We start from the raw sequence: 19,515 nt of genomic DNA, 5'->3' as shown, positions 1-19,515 counted from the left end.
TCAAGGGTCTCATCATTCCATTATTTAATTTAAATACGTCAATTACTAAAAACATTTCGCACAATATTAAAATGCATTAAAAATACCCGGAATACTATTACAAATTACAAAAAATATTAAAAATTACATAATTAAAATCCTAAAAATTAAAAATTACATAATTAAATTCATAAAATTAAAAACACCCACTACTCGTGGCCGAATTTCGCCCAAATAGATGATGAATGTATGTATTTATACATGATTTTGAGATTCAATTTTTTAAAAAAATTTCAAAAAATTTAAAAAAACAGTAATAAAACGACTATATTTTTGGGAATTCGAAAATATTTTTTTTAATTTTTGGTATTATTTTCGATTTAAAAAAATGAAAATGAAAATGCCAACAGCCAATAGAAACGCGCCACGTCGCCCTACTCAGCGGCACGGACGTGCTCGATGTGTCGAGCAGAGCCGTGCCGTTGGCAAGAGCACAGCGGCGGACATGGGTGTGCCGTGCCAGCGGCACGGACGCCGTCATTGCGGAAGAGCACCGCTGCGGATGCTCTTGCGATAGAATATTCTATATTGACTTCACTCTTTTATAAATTGAGAAAACATTTATATCCAATTTTGACTTAGGATTTTTACGAAAAAGCGAAAAAATGGATTTTAAAATTTAGATTTGAGAAAATATGTATATCCAATTTTGAATTAGGGTTTTTGAGAAAAAAGTGAAAAAGGATTTCAAAAGTTATAGAGAATATCCTTAAAATCATAAATTTTCCCAAAAATTTGGCGAATACAGTTTATTAATTATCTATATAAAATATGTAAAATTAATAAAAGATTTATATGATTCGGTTTAATTGATTTAATTCAATACAGTATGTTATATAATTAAATTACCTCATTTATTTTATGTACTAGTGAATTAATTGAGGTTTGAATTTTAATGTACTAGTCTGTCTATATTTTGACTGGGCTATATATTTTTTAAAATGGTTTTGCACGCTATTAATTATAGAGGTGATCCGTTGCTAATTTTCTTAAGTTGTTAGCTCTGCTAACTCATCAATGCAGTGTATTAAAAATGTCAACACGATGACAGTAAAATATCAACATAAACTTAGTTGATATTTTAATACACTGTATTGACATTGATATTTAAAATGTCATCACAAATTTGTGTTGATATTATAATGTGATCGTGTTGACATTTTTAATATACTGCATCGATGAGTTAACAAGTTAACAATTTAAAAAAAGTTAGCATTATAATGCACCCTAATATATATAAATCAAATAAGAATCCTATCAACATCTTTTTAAGCCGATCTAAGTTAAATGTGTATAGTTAATTTTCAAATGTGATTTGTTTTTAATCAGTAATTTACAACCACACTTGAAAAATAGTGGCCGATTATCTTGATTATCCTAACTTGTGTAACACTAGTGCTATGCACGGACTATTATTTTATTTTGATATTTGTTTAATTTTTAAACAATTGAGCAAAATCTATATGACATAAAGAAAATAATATATATAAATATATATTGTATACAAATATTTCCTCCGTTCCACAGTAATAGAGACATTTTGAAAAAATAATATTAAATAGTTAAAGTGGAAAGAGAGTAACGTAAGAGAGAATAGTGTAGAGAAGAGTCTTATCTACAATATTCTCTCTCTTACTTCACTTTTTCTCCACTTTAACTATTTATAATTATCTTTTCAAAATGAGTGCGCAAAATGAAATGTCTCTATTACTATGGAATGGAGGGAGTACAATTTTAGTACATTCATAAATAATATTTACACTAACATTGTTTATGATACTAATAAACAATAGTGATACTATTAGTAATATAGAAAATAATATAAACATATATACATGTAGGGATGAGGTGCGTTAGGGTGACACCACTCTTAAAGTGACAACGTGACAACAAGTAACATGCAATCTGCAATACATATGCAAGCAATATGTGATACATAGGCAAGCAATATGTGATACATAGGCAAGCAATTCGGCATATGGTTCCAATCAATATGAAATACGAAATCAAAGCACTATGGTGACACCATAGGTAAAATGACAATATAGGCAAGTAATCTGCGATACATAGGCAAGCATTCTGCGATACATAGGCAAGCAACTCAACATATGATTTCAAGCAATCTGCGATATGAAATCAAAGATAATCAAGCAATCTATGATACATAGGCAAGCAAGTATGCCACGTGGCAGGCTATGGTTGAATCTGCTCCTAAATCTAGCGGTTGTCCTTGTGGTACAGTGTCATCTTAAATGGTGTTGTCATTTTAACACAAACCTGTAGGGATGTATTCATTTTCAACATGCAAATATTGTTCAAAAACAAAACACTTGGTTGGGTGTTAGTGTAGACATTTTCAACAATAATTTTAGTAAAGTCATTAATACTACTCCCTTCGTCCCGGCTAAGATAACACCTTTCTTGGCCAGCACGAGATTTTAGGAGCCATTGGTTAATGTGTTTAATTGGAGAAAGAAAAAATTGGGTGTAAGTATTAAAATAGAGAGAGAAAAAAGATAAATATTTTAATAAGAGTGAGAAAAAGTGGTTTGGGGTATTAATTAGAGAGAAAAAGTTTCCAAAAAATGAAATATATCATGTTATTTGAGACAAACTAAAAAGGAAAACATATCATCTTAAGTGAGACGGAGGGAGTAATATAGTATACACACACATCAGTCTCAGCCGATTGCCGACGGCAATCTCGCCCCCTTCTCTTCATACATCACACGTACGTCTTCTCTATGTATAATACTTCATCAATTCCTTGTTAATAGAGGCGCTTCTTTCGGCACGGAAATTATGAATATTGTGTTAAGTGAATAGTGAATAAGTAAAAGAGCTAAAGATAAAGTAAGAGAAATGATTACTTTTTGTCATAAATAGAAATAACTCAATTATTTTTCAACTTCACAAAATAAAAAAAATAACTCAATTAATGGGTAGAAAGGGAGTACCACTGACTCTCTTCTCCTCACCTCCATGTCCCTCTTTTTTCCTCTCTAAAATCCATTATCATAATGGTGGTGTAAATTGACCCCATTTCGAGCCATAACAAAACTAAACCCATTTCTCATGACCCTAACTAAATATTCAAAGCCCAATCTATTGAACCCAACAAACAGCTCCTAAATGAAATCTAGCCAAAAAAATTGAAGATATGGCAATGTGTACCATACATAATGGGCATCACATTTGGGCCACTTGATATTGAGATTGTGTCCCTACCTTATCCTATAAAAATTCTAGAAAAAACGAAATCGACAATCATCCTAAACTCATAAAATATTTATGTTTTTTTTATTAAACATATACCATTTAATGATTGAAGATAGATAGAAACAACAAAAATATCATAACCAAGTACACGTCTGTGGATAAACATAAATCAGTTTTAAGATATGTTGAATCATTGATTGCCGTGAGCAGCCAATATTATAAGGGTAGGCTAATATGTAATGAAATTATTGTGGCTAACACTATACATCCCAAACCTTTGAATAGAAAGAAATGAAGCATTTATTTTTGAGATGATGCAAAGCTATATAGCAAGGATGGTTGGTCAATTAGGCATTGACCAACACACCACACAAAAACAAGAAATTTGGAGAGATGGTCAACTAGGCATTGACCAACACACACCACACAAATTTATAGAACAAGAATTTTGGAGAGAGGTGGTCAATTAGGCACTGACCAAGCAAGAACTTAGTCTCTAGGTATTTTCTTGCATCTAACTAACAATCATTGGCTGCTGCAAAAATCTAAGAACCCCATGAACTCGTGATTGTGTATCATCTTCACGCTTTTATCTATCCCAATCACACCTGCCGAGAGAGAGAGAGAGAGAGCAACGTTAACGAACTCTGTATCAAAGTTGCTAGCAAATAAAAACATTGTAGCATGAGTTGATAGTTCTTACCCATTGTGAAAGCACTGGCGAAAATGACACCGGAGAGGACGAACACGATGAGGGAAGCCCTTTTCAGGATGCTGATCATCTTTCGTATGAAATATTGACCCCAGAAGCCCGCCAAGATTGACACTGACATCAGATACAGAGCTGCAAAGCAAATTCCAAAGCTGATTAATCATTCTCTCTAGAATAACAACATGGTGATTGCAGACACACATACCGTATGGCATTGGAAATCTCTTGAGAAGATAAAACTCCACCACAGATAGAGATGAGGAGAACATCATCACAAATGTTGCCGTCGCACTAGCAACCTGCAAAACATAACATCACCTCATCCAGTTAGCCAAACATGAATAAGAACATATCTACAATCATTGATACAGAGAATAATTGACGTACCTGAGGGATCACCCCAATCTCGAGCAACAGGGGTCCGAGAATAAAACCTCCACCAGAGCCTAACAGTCCACCTACAGTACCTCCCAACACACCACAGAGGGCACAGAAGGTGATATTTGTAGCGTTCCATTCGATTGCTGCCTCACATACATGTTCTTGATTTCCAGCCATCCTCCTTTTTTTGCTTTCCTTGTAAAGTTTCACGCATTCATAGCCAAACACAACAAGCGCCACTGGGAACTGGATAATATACAAGGAAATGTTAACGATTATACAATAGTTAAAATGATATTATATTCATAGGTTACCTGTAACAATGTAAGCGTCCAATATACCGGGCTACAAGCAGCTGTGCCATTCTGTAAACCAAAACACATTAAACAATGCTCTAAGCCAAATAATTGTGTTTGTTTTCGAAGAGAATGTTGCAGGAAAAACTGTAACTAGACTTGCCTTGATCACTTGAAGAAGCAAGAAACAAATCCATACAGGTACCAACACCGACATTCTCTTGATGTTCGTGTTATCTTTCATAATTTGCTGAAACATGGAGCAATGTTAATTCGACTCAACTTATTAAATTAAAGAAGCAACCAAAGAGCACAACATTCATCAAATATACTGACCAGTGCTGTTTTTTGTTCTTTAGCCACCAACGGCTCATATGAATCAATTAGCACTGACAGGACAAAATAAACAAAAAATATCATATGGTCACTTCTTGAGCTCAAAATGCTACATTTTTATCATAAATTGACGTACATTCTCCATACGAACTAGCAAATCCCCGTCGGTCTTCCATAGCTTTCTGCATTAACCATCCAGTCAACATCCAAGATTTTTTTTAAAAACAATATGATTTAAAATATTCCTTGTAAAATAGACAGCATTTCAGTTGGTCATGTGACTAAGATGCTTCCTAGTTAAAATTTTTGTTAGGTAAACACTCACTTTCCAGACAGTTTGAATTATCTACCATCTGATTTGACCAAAGGTATGTTAATTTAAGGTCATTAACATAGATCATAGGGATTGAATATTATAGTGACAAATCACAATTAAGCAAACAGCGAAACGAGTGCTTCTTGATAAGCATATTTTGTTTTTGTGAGTATCAATCAATCAAAAACTTTACCTTGAGCACAGTTTCCTCCTTCCACATCCCAATTGCCTTGCAAAAGGATCTAGAAGAAGTCCCTGTTAGAAACAATGATGAGAACATAAAATTGTCAAAATCATACTCCTGTTTGAGTGCAACTACACCAGTATGACTACTACTAAACAGAAGCATACCTAAGAACAAAATGATGATTAAGACTGTAATTAGCCAATAGGGGAAGACAACACTCAAAGAGACACCAAGGGTGATGCCAAGCATGAGCATCGGCTGAAACAAGAGAGCCAAATCATAATCAAGTATGGGCACTTCTCTGCATGGATGAGGCACCCTCAAATTGTACCAAACAGAAGATGCAGATGCCCCCATGATCATGCCTGCACACAATTACACAAACCTCCTTATTTACTCAAAAAAGACTCAACTTTTTCAAAGTTCAAATCAAGGCACACAGCAAGTCAAATTGGAGATAAATGATAAGTTAATCATTACACTTGGAAATGGCAGCAGCAGACTTGGTGTCAAAGCCAACAATCAGAGTGAGCATGGGGACAAAAATGCCACCCCCACCAACACCACCCACTGTACCACAGGCTGAACCTAAGAACCCAATCACAGTCGCCAAAACAACCCTCCAACCAAACTCCAATTCCTGCCAAAGCCCACCAATAAAAATACAATCTTTCAACAAAATTACAATAAAAATACAATCTTTCAACAAAATTACAGGATCTTTAGCATGCAACAATGTATGAAGAGAGAATTAGGCCACAAACATACAGGCCAAACATGGTCTTCAGATTCAAGATTGTGGTGCAAAGCATTGGATGTGGAAGATGAAAGAAGTGACGGTTTTGCATCACCACCATTTGCATAATTGTTGACGAAATAGACGGAAGCAACAGCCAAAGAGAAGGCCGTCAGCAGGTAGACCACCAGCCCTTTAGCAGCCATCGATGTTAAAATCACAACTTCTTTTCTTCAGAGATTCAAACGCCGGAGCCCTTTTTCCCACTTTTTGATGAATGGGCAGTTTCTTGCGGCGTTTGTGTATGCCTTCTATTTGTTGATGAATTTCGATAAAACAGTGTGTGCGATTTTTTCCTAATAAATAGACGAAATCCCAAAATTCAATTTGGATACAAACTCAATTCTCACTAAAGATTCGTTTTATTTCTGACATCTGTATCACATAAATATCCTCTATGTATATGTACATTTTCCTATATTTAAAAATAAATATTTATGTTCAATACTAAGTAAATTTTTAAACATTCAAAAATATATTTTTATTTAGATCCACGTCGCTTTCAATTACTATAAAACTACAATTTAGAACAAGACTGAAAAATGTTTATACAATTTCATTCAGAGATTAAAAAAAATCACAATTTCAATAGGGCTGAAGTTGGTCAGATTTCTGTTTGTAACAGTTTAGAGTTAAATCCTTTAAATGTCAACTTAAATCTCAAATACTCTTCCGTTAAGCACTGTATGTTTTGTCTCGTTCACACCACTCTTGGATAGTATTAAATTCATGCTTTATGAAATTCAAAATATAAACATGGTATGTAATTAACTCGGTTTACTTGATATAAAATCGTGTAATATCTCATTGCATTTATCAATAATTGCACTGTATAAATAAAATTTTAAGATATGCCAAAATCTACTTACGAAAATTCTGTAAAAAAGTTTGATGGAACAAATTATTGCATACCATAATCTACTTATTATTAATATTTTGCCTAACATGCAGATTCTTTAAACTTCTGTTAAATAGTAGTACTCCTACCATAATTAACAAATAGTATGGAATATTCTCGCATCCAATGAGAGACAGTCACTCAATAAGGAATTTTTTAGTATAAGGAAATAAGTATAATTGAATATTCAAAAATCATGTGGCTATATTTGCTGAGCATGTGACACACAGCTCACAAAAATTCAGTTCTGTGATTACTATTTAGACATAAATTGCTCATAAGGTCGTCAAAGACGCCACCTGGCAGAAAGCTTATTATATGTAGTATTTTTTACTAAAACATGTAACTAAACGAGAGGAAATAAGGGTATCTACTATGGATAGCTGCGGCTATAGCCACGGGTTGGGGCGGTCGCGGGGCGAACCGTATAGGCGACGTCCGCCCCGGGCGGACGAGAAACGGGGGGCGGACGGCCATTCGGCGAAAGTGGGGCGAGGACGCGCCGGTCCGGGGCGGGGCGGGGCTATCTATAGTGGGGCGGCGGTTGGCACGCCGGCCGCCCCCTTGAATTTTTTTTTTTTAATTTTCGACAATTTTTTGAGAGATGAAGGGAGAAGGAGGAAGGAAGAAGAAATTTTTTTTAATACACGTTTTTTGTTATAATTGATTATAATTGGTTATAAAATTTTGGGGCTATTGGAAGTGTCCACCATAGTGGCGGAAATAAATTTTTGGGGCTATGGACAAAAAAATTGGGGCTGTGGACAAAAAATGGGGCGGAGCTATTGGAGTGTCCGCCTTATAGTGAACACTCTAAGGGACATTTTTATCATTGTAATTGCGCTCAATCTTAGGTAATAACACTTATAAGTAACTCGAAACAAATTAATATTTGCTCCAATTAATTTATAGATAGGTAATTGTATACTCTCTCCGTTCCATGTTAATAGAGTCATTTTTCTATTTCAGAAAGTTCAAGATAATTGAGTCATTTTCATTTTTGGCAAAAAGTAACTCTTTGTTTTAATTTATTCTCACTTAATCTCTCTTACTTTATTATCTCCTACTTTATACACCATCCATTTAACACACTATTTTTAAACTCCGTGTCAAAAAGAAATGTCTCTATTGATAAGGAACGGAGGGAGTAATATCTTGTCATCAATTAATCTGTCGCGTCACCTTTTTTGGGAGAGGATTCGATGCACCGCTGGTATGTAGTAAAAAATACTAGGCTAATGGGGCAAATGTTCGGTGAAATAGTATATAAGTGTGGAAAAAATGACTGGAAAAATAATGACTTATTTGGACTTGATACTGAATTTATGTAGACAGATCAATTTAAAGATACGGATCTTCCTATTCCGAGATTTCACTCCATAAACACATATTTTTGTTTGCAAAAGTTATTGGATTAAGATTTCTGTAATCCCCAATTCATATCAGTATATAATATACGTCTGAAAATTGACACCAATTCTTCACAAATTCCATATCAAGATTTCCCTAATATCGTAATCACAAGCCATATTTATATTAAGTGAACTATTATTTTATACATGAATTAGTTCCCTAAATTAAATTATATAGTAATACGATATCCACATATGACTATTAGGCAAAATAAGATATACTATTCGCTCCATTGAAAAACAAATTCCGATGAGATATGGTCCAAAAATTATGTACACGGAACAAAAATAAAAATAAAAATAAAAATAAAAAGTATAATAAGTTTTGATGAAAAGAATAATTAATGGAGTAATATGAGTATTGTTCATGAAGGTGAATATGAATATGAATATGAATATGAATATGAATGGGAATGGAAGTGCTATGAATGAAATATACGAATTGATATAGATATATAAAACTCACAAGTATGAAATATCGCTTTCTTTCGTTCTTAGTTTTTCAATCATTATCATATTTTATGTTTTTTAAATAAAAGTTAAAATCATCAACCACTTGTGGTTGTAGATGACATATTGAGGCTATTTATTAGTTTAGGAATAAGAGCACCCGCAGCAGTTGAAGGACGGCGTCCGTTCGTCCGTGCCAGCGGCAAGGCACCCGTTGTCCGCCGCTGCGCTCTCGCCGCTGGTGCGGCGCTGCTCGATGCATCGAGCACGTCCGTGCCAGCGAGCAGCTGACGTGGTGCGTTCTAATTGGCCAACGGCATTTCCGTTAGAAATTCAATTTTTTTTAAATCGAAAATAATACCAAAAATAAAAAAAATATTTTCATATTCCCAAAAATATGGTCGTTTTTTTTTACAGTTTTTCTGGATTTTTGTTTTATTTTTTATTTTTTTATTCCCAAAATCATCTATAAATACACACATTTATCATCCATTTTTCACATCAAATTATCTCTCATTCACCTCTCATTCATATTTTTCATACAACTTATCTACATCTTCCTCTCTCACTGAAACCCTCTTAAATGGATTTCATCAATCTCATTGCAGAAGCGGAGCGCGAAGAACAAGAATACTATGAAGCCTATGTCACAGCGAATACCCCCGCCCCTCCTCCTCGACCAACTAGATCTCGCCGCTACATCCATCGTGACCGGGAGGGAGCCAACGAGCTCATTGCCGACTATTTTTCCGACCAGCCGCGGTTTCCGGAAGATTACTTTCGGCGTCGTTTTCGCATGTCAAAACGCTTGTTTATACGTATTGTCCACATTATCCGCCCGTGTTAAATACTTTCAAACAAGTACAGACGCAGACGATAGGCAAAGTCTCTCAACGTTGCAGAAGTGTACGTGTGCCATCCGACAACTTGCTACTGGGCAAACGGCTGGCCTCTTCGACGAGTATTTGCATGTCGGTGAGTCAACTGGAATCCTTTGCCTTAAAAATTTTTGCGACGACGTTCGTTCAGCTTTGGGTGAGGAATTCCTTCGGGCACCCATCACCGATGATTGCCAACGGTTGCTTCGCCTTCACGAAACAGTCTATGGTTTTCCCGGTATGCTTGGCAGCATTGACTGCATGCATTGGAGGTGGAATAATTGCCCGACTACTTGGAGGGGGCAACACTTAAGCGCCCACAAAGGCGGCGGCCCAACACTTATCCTTGAAGCGGTCGTGGACTACCGCCTATGGATTTGGCATGCATATTTTGGTATTGCCGGATCCAACAACGACTTGAACGTGCTCTATTCTTCACCACTATTCAATGATGTTTTGAATGGTGTAGCATCGGCGATTGACTTCACTGTCAACGGAAATGCATACCACATGGGTTACTATCTCGTTGATGGTATCTACCCAAGGTGGTCGACTTTCGTGAAGACGCTCAGCAACCCGCAAGACTCGAGACGAGTTCTTTTTGCGCAGCGTCAAGAGTTCGCTCGGAAAGACGTCGAAAGAGCTTTTGGGGTCCTTCAAGCCCGATTCAACATTGTGAAGGCCCCGTCTCGGCTGTGGTACGTGAAAAATGTCACTGACATCATGTACACGTGTATTATCTTGCACAACATGATTATAGCTGACGAAGGACCGATGGCGGCTAGCTTTTACGACGAGGATGAAGCCGGAAGCTCAACCGCGAGGTCTCCCCCACGCCGAGGTGTGCATACGACGGTGGGAGAGAGGATCGAAACAAGGAACACAATGCGCGATACCCGAGCCCACATTGAGCTACAAGAAGACCTAATCAAACACATTTGGGCGAAATTATGCCACGAGTAGTGGGTTTTTTTAATTTTATGAATTTAATTATGTAATTTTTAATTTTTAGGATTTTAATTATGTACTTTTAAATTTTTAGGATTTTAATTATGTAATTTTTAATTTTTTGTAATTTGTAATAGTATTCCGGATATTTTTAATGCATTCTAATTTTGTGGAAATGTTTTTATTTAAATTGAATTAATAGAACGGATGTGGGTGTTGTGCTCTTGCCTAAGAGCAGAGAGTAAACGTGGGTCCGGGCCCATATCCGTGCTCGTTGGCAAGAGCACGGATGGGGATGCTCTAAGATAGGTCACCATAAAATAAATACTACTATAATTACTCTGACACAATCCCCAACGATTACGCTTTAAAATAAACGATGAATTTAATTAAACATTTTCGTCAATCATACATTTATTCTTTCTACAAATCGAATTTGTTAGAGCACCCACAACGCATCTCGCAGGTGTCTCTTATCTCGTCCCTCTGAGACGAGATGGACGCGGGACGCGTTGCAGCGTCCCTTCCCGTCTCGTCACCATCCCGCCGAGACGCCCATCCCACAGAGACGGATGGCGAGCCGTCTCGCCACGCGCTCGCGCGACGTGGCGCGCACTCGCCGGTCCGCGAGTGGGCTTCGTTACGCTGACGCAATAAATCATTTTTTTAAATTCGAATTTAATAAAAAATTTTAAAAATTTTAAAAATCAAACGGTAATATTACCGTTTTTGACCATTTTTTCTTTTTCTTTTATTTTTATTTTTATTTTTTTTACTCTATAAATACTCATATTTCATTCTCATTACACACACAAACACACATCTATTCTTTCCAAATCATCTCCATTTCCTCTCCAATTTTTATCTAACCTCTCCAATTTTCATCACAAAATGTCCGGCGACGGAAACTCTGGCGGTGAGGGCTTCGGCGGGTTTGACATCAACGCGTTTGACGACTGGGGGGCATGTACAATGTATTGGGTGGTTCGGGTTCCGGTTCATCGACGCCGGGCACCCAAGGCTCGTCGACACCGGCGGGGTACTAACCACCCCATTTTGATGTGGATGCATACGCTTTTCCCTCCGCCCTGAGTTATTTGCAGGGATTATCCCAAATTAGGGAGGATTATCCAGATGAACCCACTTCGGAAGGAGGACGAGGCGGTGGAAGCTCCAGGGCATTCGACGCCGTGGAGGAAGAGGCGGAGGCGGCCGAGGAGGAGGAGGATGTAGGCCGATATCCGTACAGCCGCAAGGACATGATGGATGTGTACAATGCCTGGATCAGCGTCTCGTACGATCCCATCGTCGGGAATCAACAAACCCGGAAGTGCTTCTGGGAAAAGGTCACCGAGGCCTACAACGAGATAAAGCCGAAGGGGTCCTGCCGCCGTACATTGAAGATGCTCCGTGCTCACTTTGACCGAGTCGACAGAGAGGTCACAAAATTCTGCGGCATCTACAAGACTGAAGCGGCTCATTACCAAAGCGGAGCCACGGGAGCCGACATTCTGAGATCGGCTTTGCGAGTCTATTTCGACGGCACCGGCAAAGAATTCAAACATATCGATGTTTAGGAGGTCGTCAAAGACGAGGCAAGGTGGGTCAGCGGTGTCCAGTCCAGCACTGGCTCGACCTCGAAGCGCACGAAGCACACGGTGGGTGGCCAATACTCGTCTAGTGGGGGCGGTTCAGGCAGCGCCGCATAAGAGGTTGCCTAGCAGGAGGTTGAGGGCACGACGGACGATGTAGGGGGGTCCTCCCGTGGGCGCCGTCGGCCGAAAGGGACCAAGGCGGCAAAGGCGGCTAGAGGGAGGAGGGGCCGAGGCGAATCAAGCCAGGCGGGCTCCCAAGGGCCGCCCTCCTCCTTAATGTCCATGTACTTCACCGCCACGATGACGAACACTTCCCGCATGACTCCTACCCAATTTCAAGCCCATCATGCCGGCATTGTGTATCTGGCGGGACAACTTGGTATTCCGCCTCCACCGCCTCTGGGGGATGATTCGCCGGCGGAGTAGTTTTTATAATTTCTATAAAATTGTATTTTAAATTATGTTTTTTTATTTATTTTGCTACGAATTTAATTATGTATTTTTTTAGGATTTTAAGTTGTAATTTCATTTTATTTAATGAAGTGTGTTTTTATTAATTGAATTTGTTGGAAATAAAAATAAAAAATGAAATTGAATGAATAGTTAAGGGATGAGATGATTAAGAGACGGATAAGAGATGGAGGGTTGCATGTTTTGTCTCTTAGTTAAGAGATGAAGTGAAAAGTACAGTGGGACCCATGAATAGTTAAGAGATGAGACGGTTAAGAGACGGATAAGAGACAACGTTGCGGATGACCTTAACCATGATAGTACGGTGCATTTCTGCAAGAATATTTGTCCTTTTTTTCCCAAATATTTTAGTACCCACACCACAACTACTAACTACTTGGTCGGCCCTTTAATTTCGAAAGAATTAATGTTCTTTCATAGAATATTAATTAGATTTTTACACTCATGGATAAGCTTGTGAAAGTATAGTGCATGGCTAAAAAGAAATAAAATGACATGTATAATTTGATGATCCTTTTCTTTTAGACAAAATTTGATTTACTTACTTATTGTGGATGTGTTCATATACACGTGTATATAATATGCAACACATCTGTTTACCGGCTCCACCATTTAGCCCAACAAATATTTACTTATCAATTAATTTAAACAAATTACTATATAAACATTTCTTAACAATGACTATAAATTAAAACAATTCGAATGGAAATATTTGTTTAATTCAATAGATTAATGTAAACATGGTACTTAATTATTATTGTATACGTTATTCCACTAATATTTAATTAATAATAGTAGTAATCTTAATAATAATAATAGGTAGTACTATATGATGAGTCATGACAATGAATGAGTGGGCTTATTATAAGTGATGGTCATTATTTACGTTGTCATTGTCAAGTAAATGACTACAAATGGGAAAGTTATTTGGTGTATTTATATTATACACATGTACAAGAAATAGTTTCTAAACCTTTTAAATGTGTAAAACAAGTACTCCGTAGTAGTAATTAATTACTACTGTACTACTCCCTATTCATAAAATTATTTTCCATTTTGAACATTATAATTCCATGTAAATCATTTCATTTTTTAGTAGAAAGTATAACGCATCACACACTCTTACTTTTTCTTCTTTTTTACTTTATTCTTTTTACTCTTTCTACTTTATTAGTATCTTTTCATTTAGAATAAACTATGCAAATGGTACCTAAACTATGCGTTTTGCACACCAATGATCCTTAAATTTTAAAAATATCATAGGTCCTAGACTAAGGTAGTAAGGTGTAATCACATTCTTGATACTTTTTCATTATTCATCACAACTTTTGTACCAAAAATACCCCTCAGGCAAGTAGGACATTTTTGGACTTTCATATTTAGGTACTGGATATGATATTTTTTCTCTATCTTTCCCTCTAGTGTAGGATATGATATTTTCTTATAATTTGAGTGCCTAAAATAATATTTTTCACTTCGTTTTTTCAATCACTTATATCAATTCCTCTTTTTCTCTCGTTCTTTAAAACTTTTAAAAAGTAAAAAGTTAAATAAAAATACTATTAAATTCTTAAATATATTAATTATAAAAATCAATATTATAAATTTAATTATCAAAATAACTTGTACCTAAATTTAATTTGATTGTGATTTGATTAATATTTTAATATTAATAATTAAAAATTATTATTAATAAAAAATAAAAAATTAGGATTAAAAAAATAAAAATATTAGGATTAATTTTTTTTAATTTATAATGTTAAATAAATAATCAAATCAAAATCAAAATTAACTTTAGCTAAAAATTATTTTGATGATTAAAATTTTAATTTTAATTTTTATAATAATATATTTAAGAATTAGATTAAAATTTTTTATTATAATTGTTTACTTTATAATAGTTTAAGAGAAAGAGAAAAAAAGAAGATCTGACATAAAGTGATTAACATATAGTGATTGAAAAAGTAAAGTGAAAAATATCATTTCACACACTCAAATTATAAGAAAATATCATATTAATAATCAAATACAAGAGAGATATAGAAAATATCATATCTAGTACCTAGATAGGAAAGTTCAAAAATGATCTCCATGCCTTATGGGCATTTTTGGTACAAAATTGTGATGAATAGTAAAAAAAACAAAGAATGTGATTATGCCTTAGTCTAGGGACTACCTATGATATTTTTTAAGTTTAAGGACCATTGGTGTTCAAAACGCATAGTTTAGGTACCATTTACGTAGTTCATTCTTTATTTAATACATTACACACTCTTTTTCTTAATTTTTGTGTCGGAAAGAAATACCTCCACTACTATGGAACGAATGGAGTATATTTTTAATTTAATTTTTGCTTTTTAGTTGACCACCTTGTGAGAGCATCCGCAATCCGACTCTTAGCCATTTCCATCTCAAGCGAGACGAGATGGCTAAGAGACTGGGTTGCAAGCAATTGGTCTCAAAAGAATCTCTTGGGGGTGGGGGGAACATATTATCGAGCCAGCTCTCCACGCACCCCCACCCACACATGGCGAACTGGCATGGGGGGTTGACGCTTACTTGATTCCAGCGAGTGGGCGTCAAATTTTATTGATTTTAATTTATTTTTTAAAAAAATAGAAAAAATTTAAAAAATATACCAAAATTAATACAAATTTTCCAATTCCATAAATGTTAAAGTTTTATGACCGATTTCTTAAAAAAGAATTATTTTTTATTATCCAGTTATCCTAAACTCTTCAATAAATGCCTTCATCACATAAATTTTTTTTATACCAAAGAAACACTATCTCACTAAATATATTAATTATGTAATTTTCATATTTTGAATAAAATATACGAATATTATATTTAAAATAATATTTCATCCCACTTAAATTAAATTTGTTTGAAAAAAATAAAATTGAAATGAAATAGGAGATCCATAAATAGTTAAGAGATGAGATAGATTGGAGATGGAGGGTTGAAGGTGTTATCTTTTTAGGAAGAGATAAAGTAAAAAGTGGTGTGGAACCCTAAATAATGTAAATACGAGATGAATTAGAGAATGAAGTAAAAAGTGGTGTAAATACTCTAAAAATTTAAAAGTATCACATTTGGTGCTTACCTTGTACTCTGAACTGTCTTATCATTAAAATAGAAACAAAAGACGTTAGTTTTGGGAAGTTTCATGGAATCTTCCTCATGCGATGTATAGCCTCATCAGCCAATCCAATGAAATTATTCTGAATTTTCCTCAAACTAAAATTGATTGTAATTGATGAAAAACACAAGATTTTGAATTGTGATTATCTTGACATTTTGGATTATAGTACATGGAGATAACTTATTTTACAGGTGCTGTAAACAAATGGGGTCATCATTATAATTAAAAATAAAAAAAATATGAAATTTGAGAAATAGACAGTTCATCCTAAATGACTAAATTTGTGTAAGCATGAATGTATAACATAATTAAAAAGTTAAAAGTTTTAACTATACGTGTTATTTGTAATCTATTATATTTATGTTAAAATCGACCCAATAAAGTGCGTTGGACCTAATATAAGTATAACCGTCGTACGCACTTATGTAATTCCATGTCATATTTTAATCATTAATAGTATCATTAGTCAATCATTCAAAAGTAATAGTACTCTTTTGAATTTGACTAAATTGATATAAACATATGTGAATACCACTCAAGATTTTAGTATTGTTTGTTTTGTTTTATATACTAGTAGTAGTTTGGTAATGCATTAAAAATGTTATTAACATTTGAAGTTTACGAAGCTGATAAAATCAAAGCTCAATTTATTATTTTATTTATTTATTTTAAATAAATTAAACCAAATTTAATATATAAAATAAATTATATTAAATGTGCATCAAAGGATAATGATACTCACATGAGATATGTAGCATATCATTTGTTATACAATCAAAGTCAAGTATATAAGTAAATATATTAAAACTGAACTGATAAGGGAACTAGCATAGTTATCAATTCATGGATCGAAAATTCAACCAATCGAACTGGAATATTGTGCCAAACATAATATAGATATATGAAGAGAGTTTGTAACCAAATGTTAACCCATCCTAAAATGCTAGCTACTACCAACTATAGACTATACGTTTTAGAGATCTAATGATCTCTAATATTGTCATTTATAGTTTTATTTTTTATTATTTAATACTTAAAATAATGATAACAATTACTACTCATTATATTTATAGTATAAGATTATAATATATCAATACAGTATATTAAAAATACCATCATTCCAACATAATTAAATTAATTAAAATGACATAAATAAATTAGATTTGATGGTATGAATTACGTAACCCCATCATGAAATTGGCTCTTTATGGCATGAGTTTTAATTTTTAACAAATATAGCAATTTAATATAGAAGTAATAAATTAATACAAAATGAGATGATTGAAAAATTATTAAAGCCAAGGTACATGTCTCACCTTTTCAGAAGTAGTGATGAAAATTGACGTGGCTATCATGAGGTAAAATTTCTAGGAGTATATAAAACTTTGTTTTTTAGATAAAATAAAAATTTGTTAAACTTACTCCATTTTAAAAATTAAATAAAATATAAAAATATACTTACTCTATTTCACAAAATAAAATAAAATAAAACATAAAAATAAACTTACTTCATTTCATAAAAATATAAAGAACTTCCTTTTCATTTGTATAAAAAAAATACTATCAACTTTCTTTTTCACTTATTCGATTTTGTCCCATAATGATTGAATCGTTTCTTTTAAACATGACAAATAAACAAGACAAATAAACAATGACGTGAATTCATTCCATCATGGTTGAATTATTTCATTTGAACATAATACTCAAGAAAATGATAGTATTTAATAAGTTAGATAAAGCAAAAGTAAAATATGAAAAATAATAAAATAGATAATGAAGAAAAAATAAAATATAAGAGAGAACTAAATTGATAATTCAAAAAAGAATAGTGGACAGATTAAATTATAAATATGCTGATTTTTTTTGATCATATGAAATGGCTCAGTCGCCAATGACAGAACCACAAACTTATATGTGAAGAATGCTCAATAACTCCACGCTTAGTCATTTTCAGAGAAGGTTTTAAATACATGTTTAAATCCTGACCGTAGATGCATTAGTTGATGGATTGTTCTCTAGCCGTTAGATCAACTGATTAGTTGATATTGTTTTTTTGTTTTTTAGCTGGAGATTAAAAGGGCTTGAGCCGAGAGATTTTGTAATACATTACTTGTAACTTTACTCTTAGGCCATGTTTGGTTGTCAGGATTCTATCTGGGAAAGTAATCTGATTCCTTAAATTTTAAAATCTTGTGTTTGTTTCGGTTTTTAATCAAATAGAGAAAGTAATTAGAATCCCGAGACAAGAAAAATTAGTATAACTTTCTAGGATTCTGAATCCTAATTTTTCTTAGGTATTCTTTTTCCAAGTCTTAGGATTCTTACATATTTGATGCAATATAAGTATAGTTTATTATTATTATTATTATTATTATTATTATTATTATTATTATTATTATTATTATTATTATTATTATTATTATTATTATTATTATTATTATTATTATTATTATTATTATTATTATTATTATTATTATAATATTTATGATTTGTAATACTCCATGTAACTATAATTGTAATTATATATTATAATGGATAATTCATATTTAAACTAATAAATATAATAATATAATTATTATCATTTGTAATTAATAATTTATTAAAAAATTATATTATAATTCTTTTTTATAAATAAAAATAATAATAAGTAGGAGTATAAATTTAGTATGGTGTTTAAATCAAACATAAAATTTAAAATCGTGATATTTTCCAAACACAGGAAAGTAAAGTTATTAGGAATCACATTCCCGGGATTCATTTTCCCATGAATCATTTTCCTTGCCAACTTTACTTTCCCGTCAACCAAACATGACCTTAGGTTAATAAAATTCTCTCCCCAAAATTCTCCCCATATTGTTGCGTTCTTGTGCGATTCGATTCCATCGGCTCACAAATTGGCGCCGTCTGCGGGAATCACATGCAATTGAGATTGTGTTTTGATTGGAATCGAACTTGCGAGAAGAAATGGCTTCAAGATTTGAAGCAGAAAAGTTCACAGGGAAAAACGACTTCGGTCTGTGGCGGATGAAGATGCGCGCGATGCTCATTCAACAGGGCCTATCGGCGGCGCTTGAGGAGGAGAAGGATAAGGCTCCGACAGATCTTGATGAGAAGGGAGTTATGAAGCGAGCTGAGGTTATGGCGAAAGCACACAGTGTGGTGGTTCTGTGTCTTGGGGATAAAGTTTTAAGAGAGGTCGTGAAGGACAAAACAACGGCCGGTATCCTTGCGAAGCTTGAAAATCTGTATCTGACGAAATCCCTCGCGAATCCCCTATGTATGAAGCAACGGCTCTACTCGTACAAATTCTTGGATGAAAGGGGTAATAGAGCAGCTGGAGGATTTTAATAAGACTATCGATGATCTTGAAAACATCGATGTAACAATAGGTGATGAGGATAAAGCTATACTTCTGCTTAATGCTTTACCAATATCT

The 19,515-nt window shown here is 34.2% G+C and overlaps 1 protein-coding gene across 1 annotated transcript; it reads right to left on the bottom strand.

Moving 5' to 3' along the window:
- Positions 1-3,540: 3,540 nt before the first annotated feature.
- Positions 3,541-6,647, bottom strand: LOC121795493 (sulfite exporter TauE/SafE family protein 4-like). The gene is made up of 12 exons (XM_042194035.1): positions 6,255-6,647; positions 5,967-6,126; positions 5,651-5,851; positions 5,493-5,554; positions 5,120-5,165; positions 4,984-5,036; positions 4,811-4,897; positions 4,666-4,716; positions 4,358-4,597; positions 4,176-4,269; positions 3,962-4,102; positions 3,541-3,866 (listed from the first exon to the last, which is right to left on the bottom strand). The coding sequence occupies exons 1-12, from the start codon at positions 6,426-6,428 to the stop codon at positions 3,784-3,786; spliced, it is 1,392 nt and encodes a 463-aa protein (XP_042049969.1). The 5' UTR covers positions 6,429-6,647; the 3' UTR covers positions 3,541-3,783.
- Positions 6,648-19,515: the final 12,868 nt, after the last annotated feature.

The sequence above is a fragment of the Salvia splendens genome, chromosome 3 (assembly GCF_004379255.2).
Source record: "Salvia splendens isolate huo1 chromosome 3, SspV2, whole genome shotgun sequence".
Lineage (NCBI taxonomy): Eukaryota > Viridiplantae > Streptophyta > Magnoliopsida > Lamiales > Lamiaceae > Salvia > Salvia splendens.
Note: the sequence above shows the minus strand (reverse complement) of the source record. Positions and strands in the feature narration are given on the sequence as shown.

Coding starts and splice junctions, on each gene's coding strand:
- LOC121795493 (XM_042194035.1), bottom strand. CDS start 6,428: ATGGCTGCTAAAGGGCTGGTGGTCTACCTGCTGACGGCCTTCTCTTTG. Junction 5,037..5,119: donor TGCTAGTTCGTATGGAGAAT/GTACGTCAATTT, acceptor TTGTCCTGTCAG/TGCTAATTGATTCATATGAG. Junction 4,898..4,983: donor AAGAACAAAAAACAGCACTG/GTCAGTATATTT, acceptor TCCATGTTTCAG/CAAATTATGAAAGATAACAC.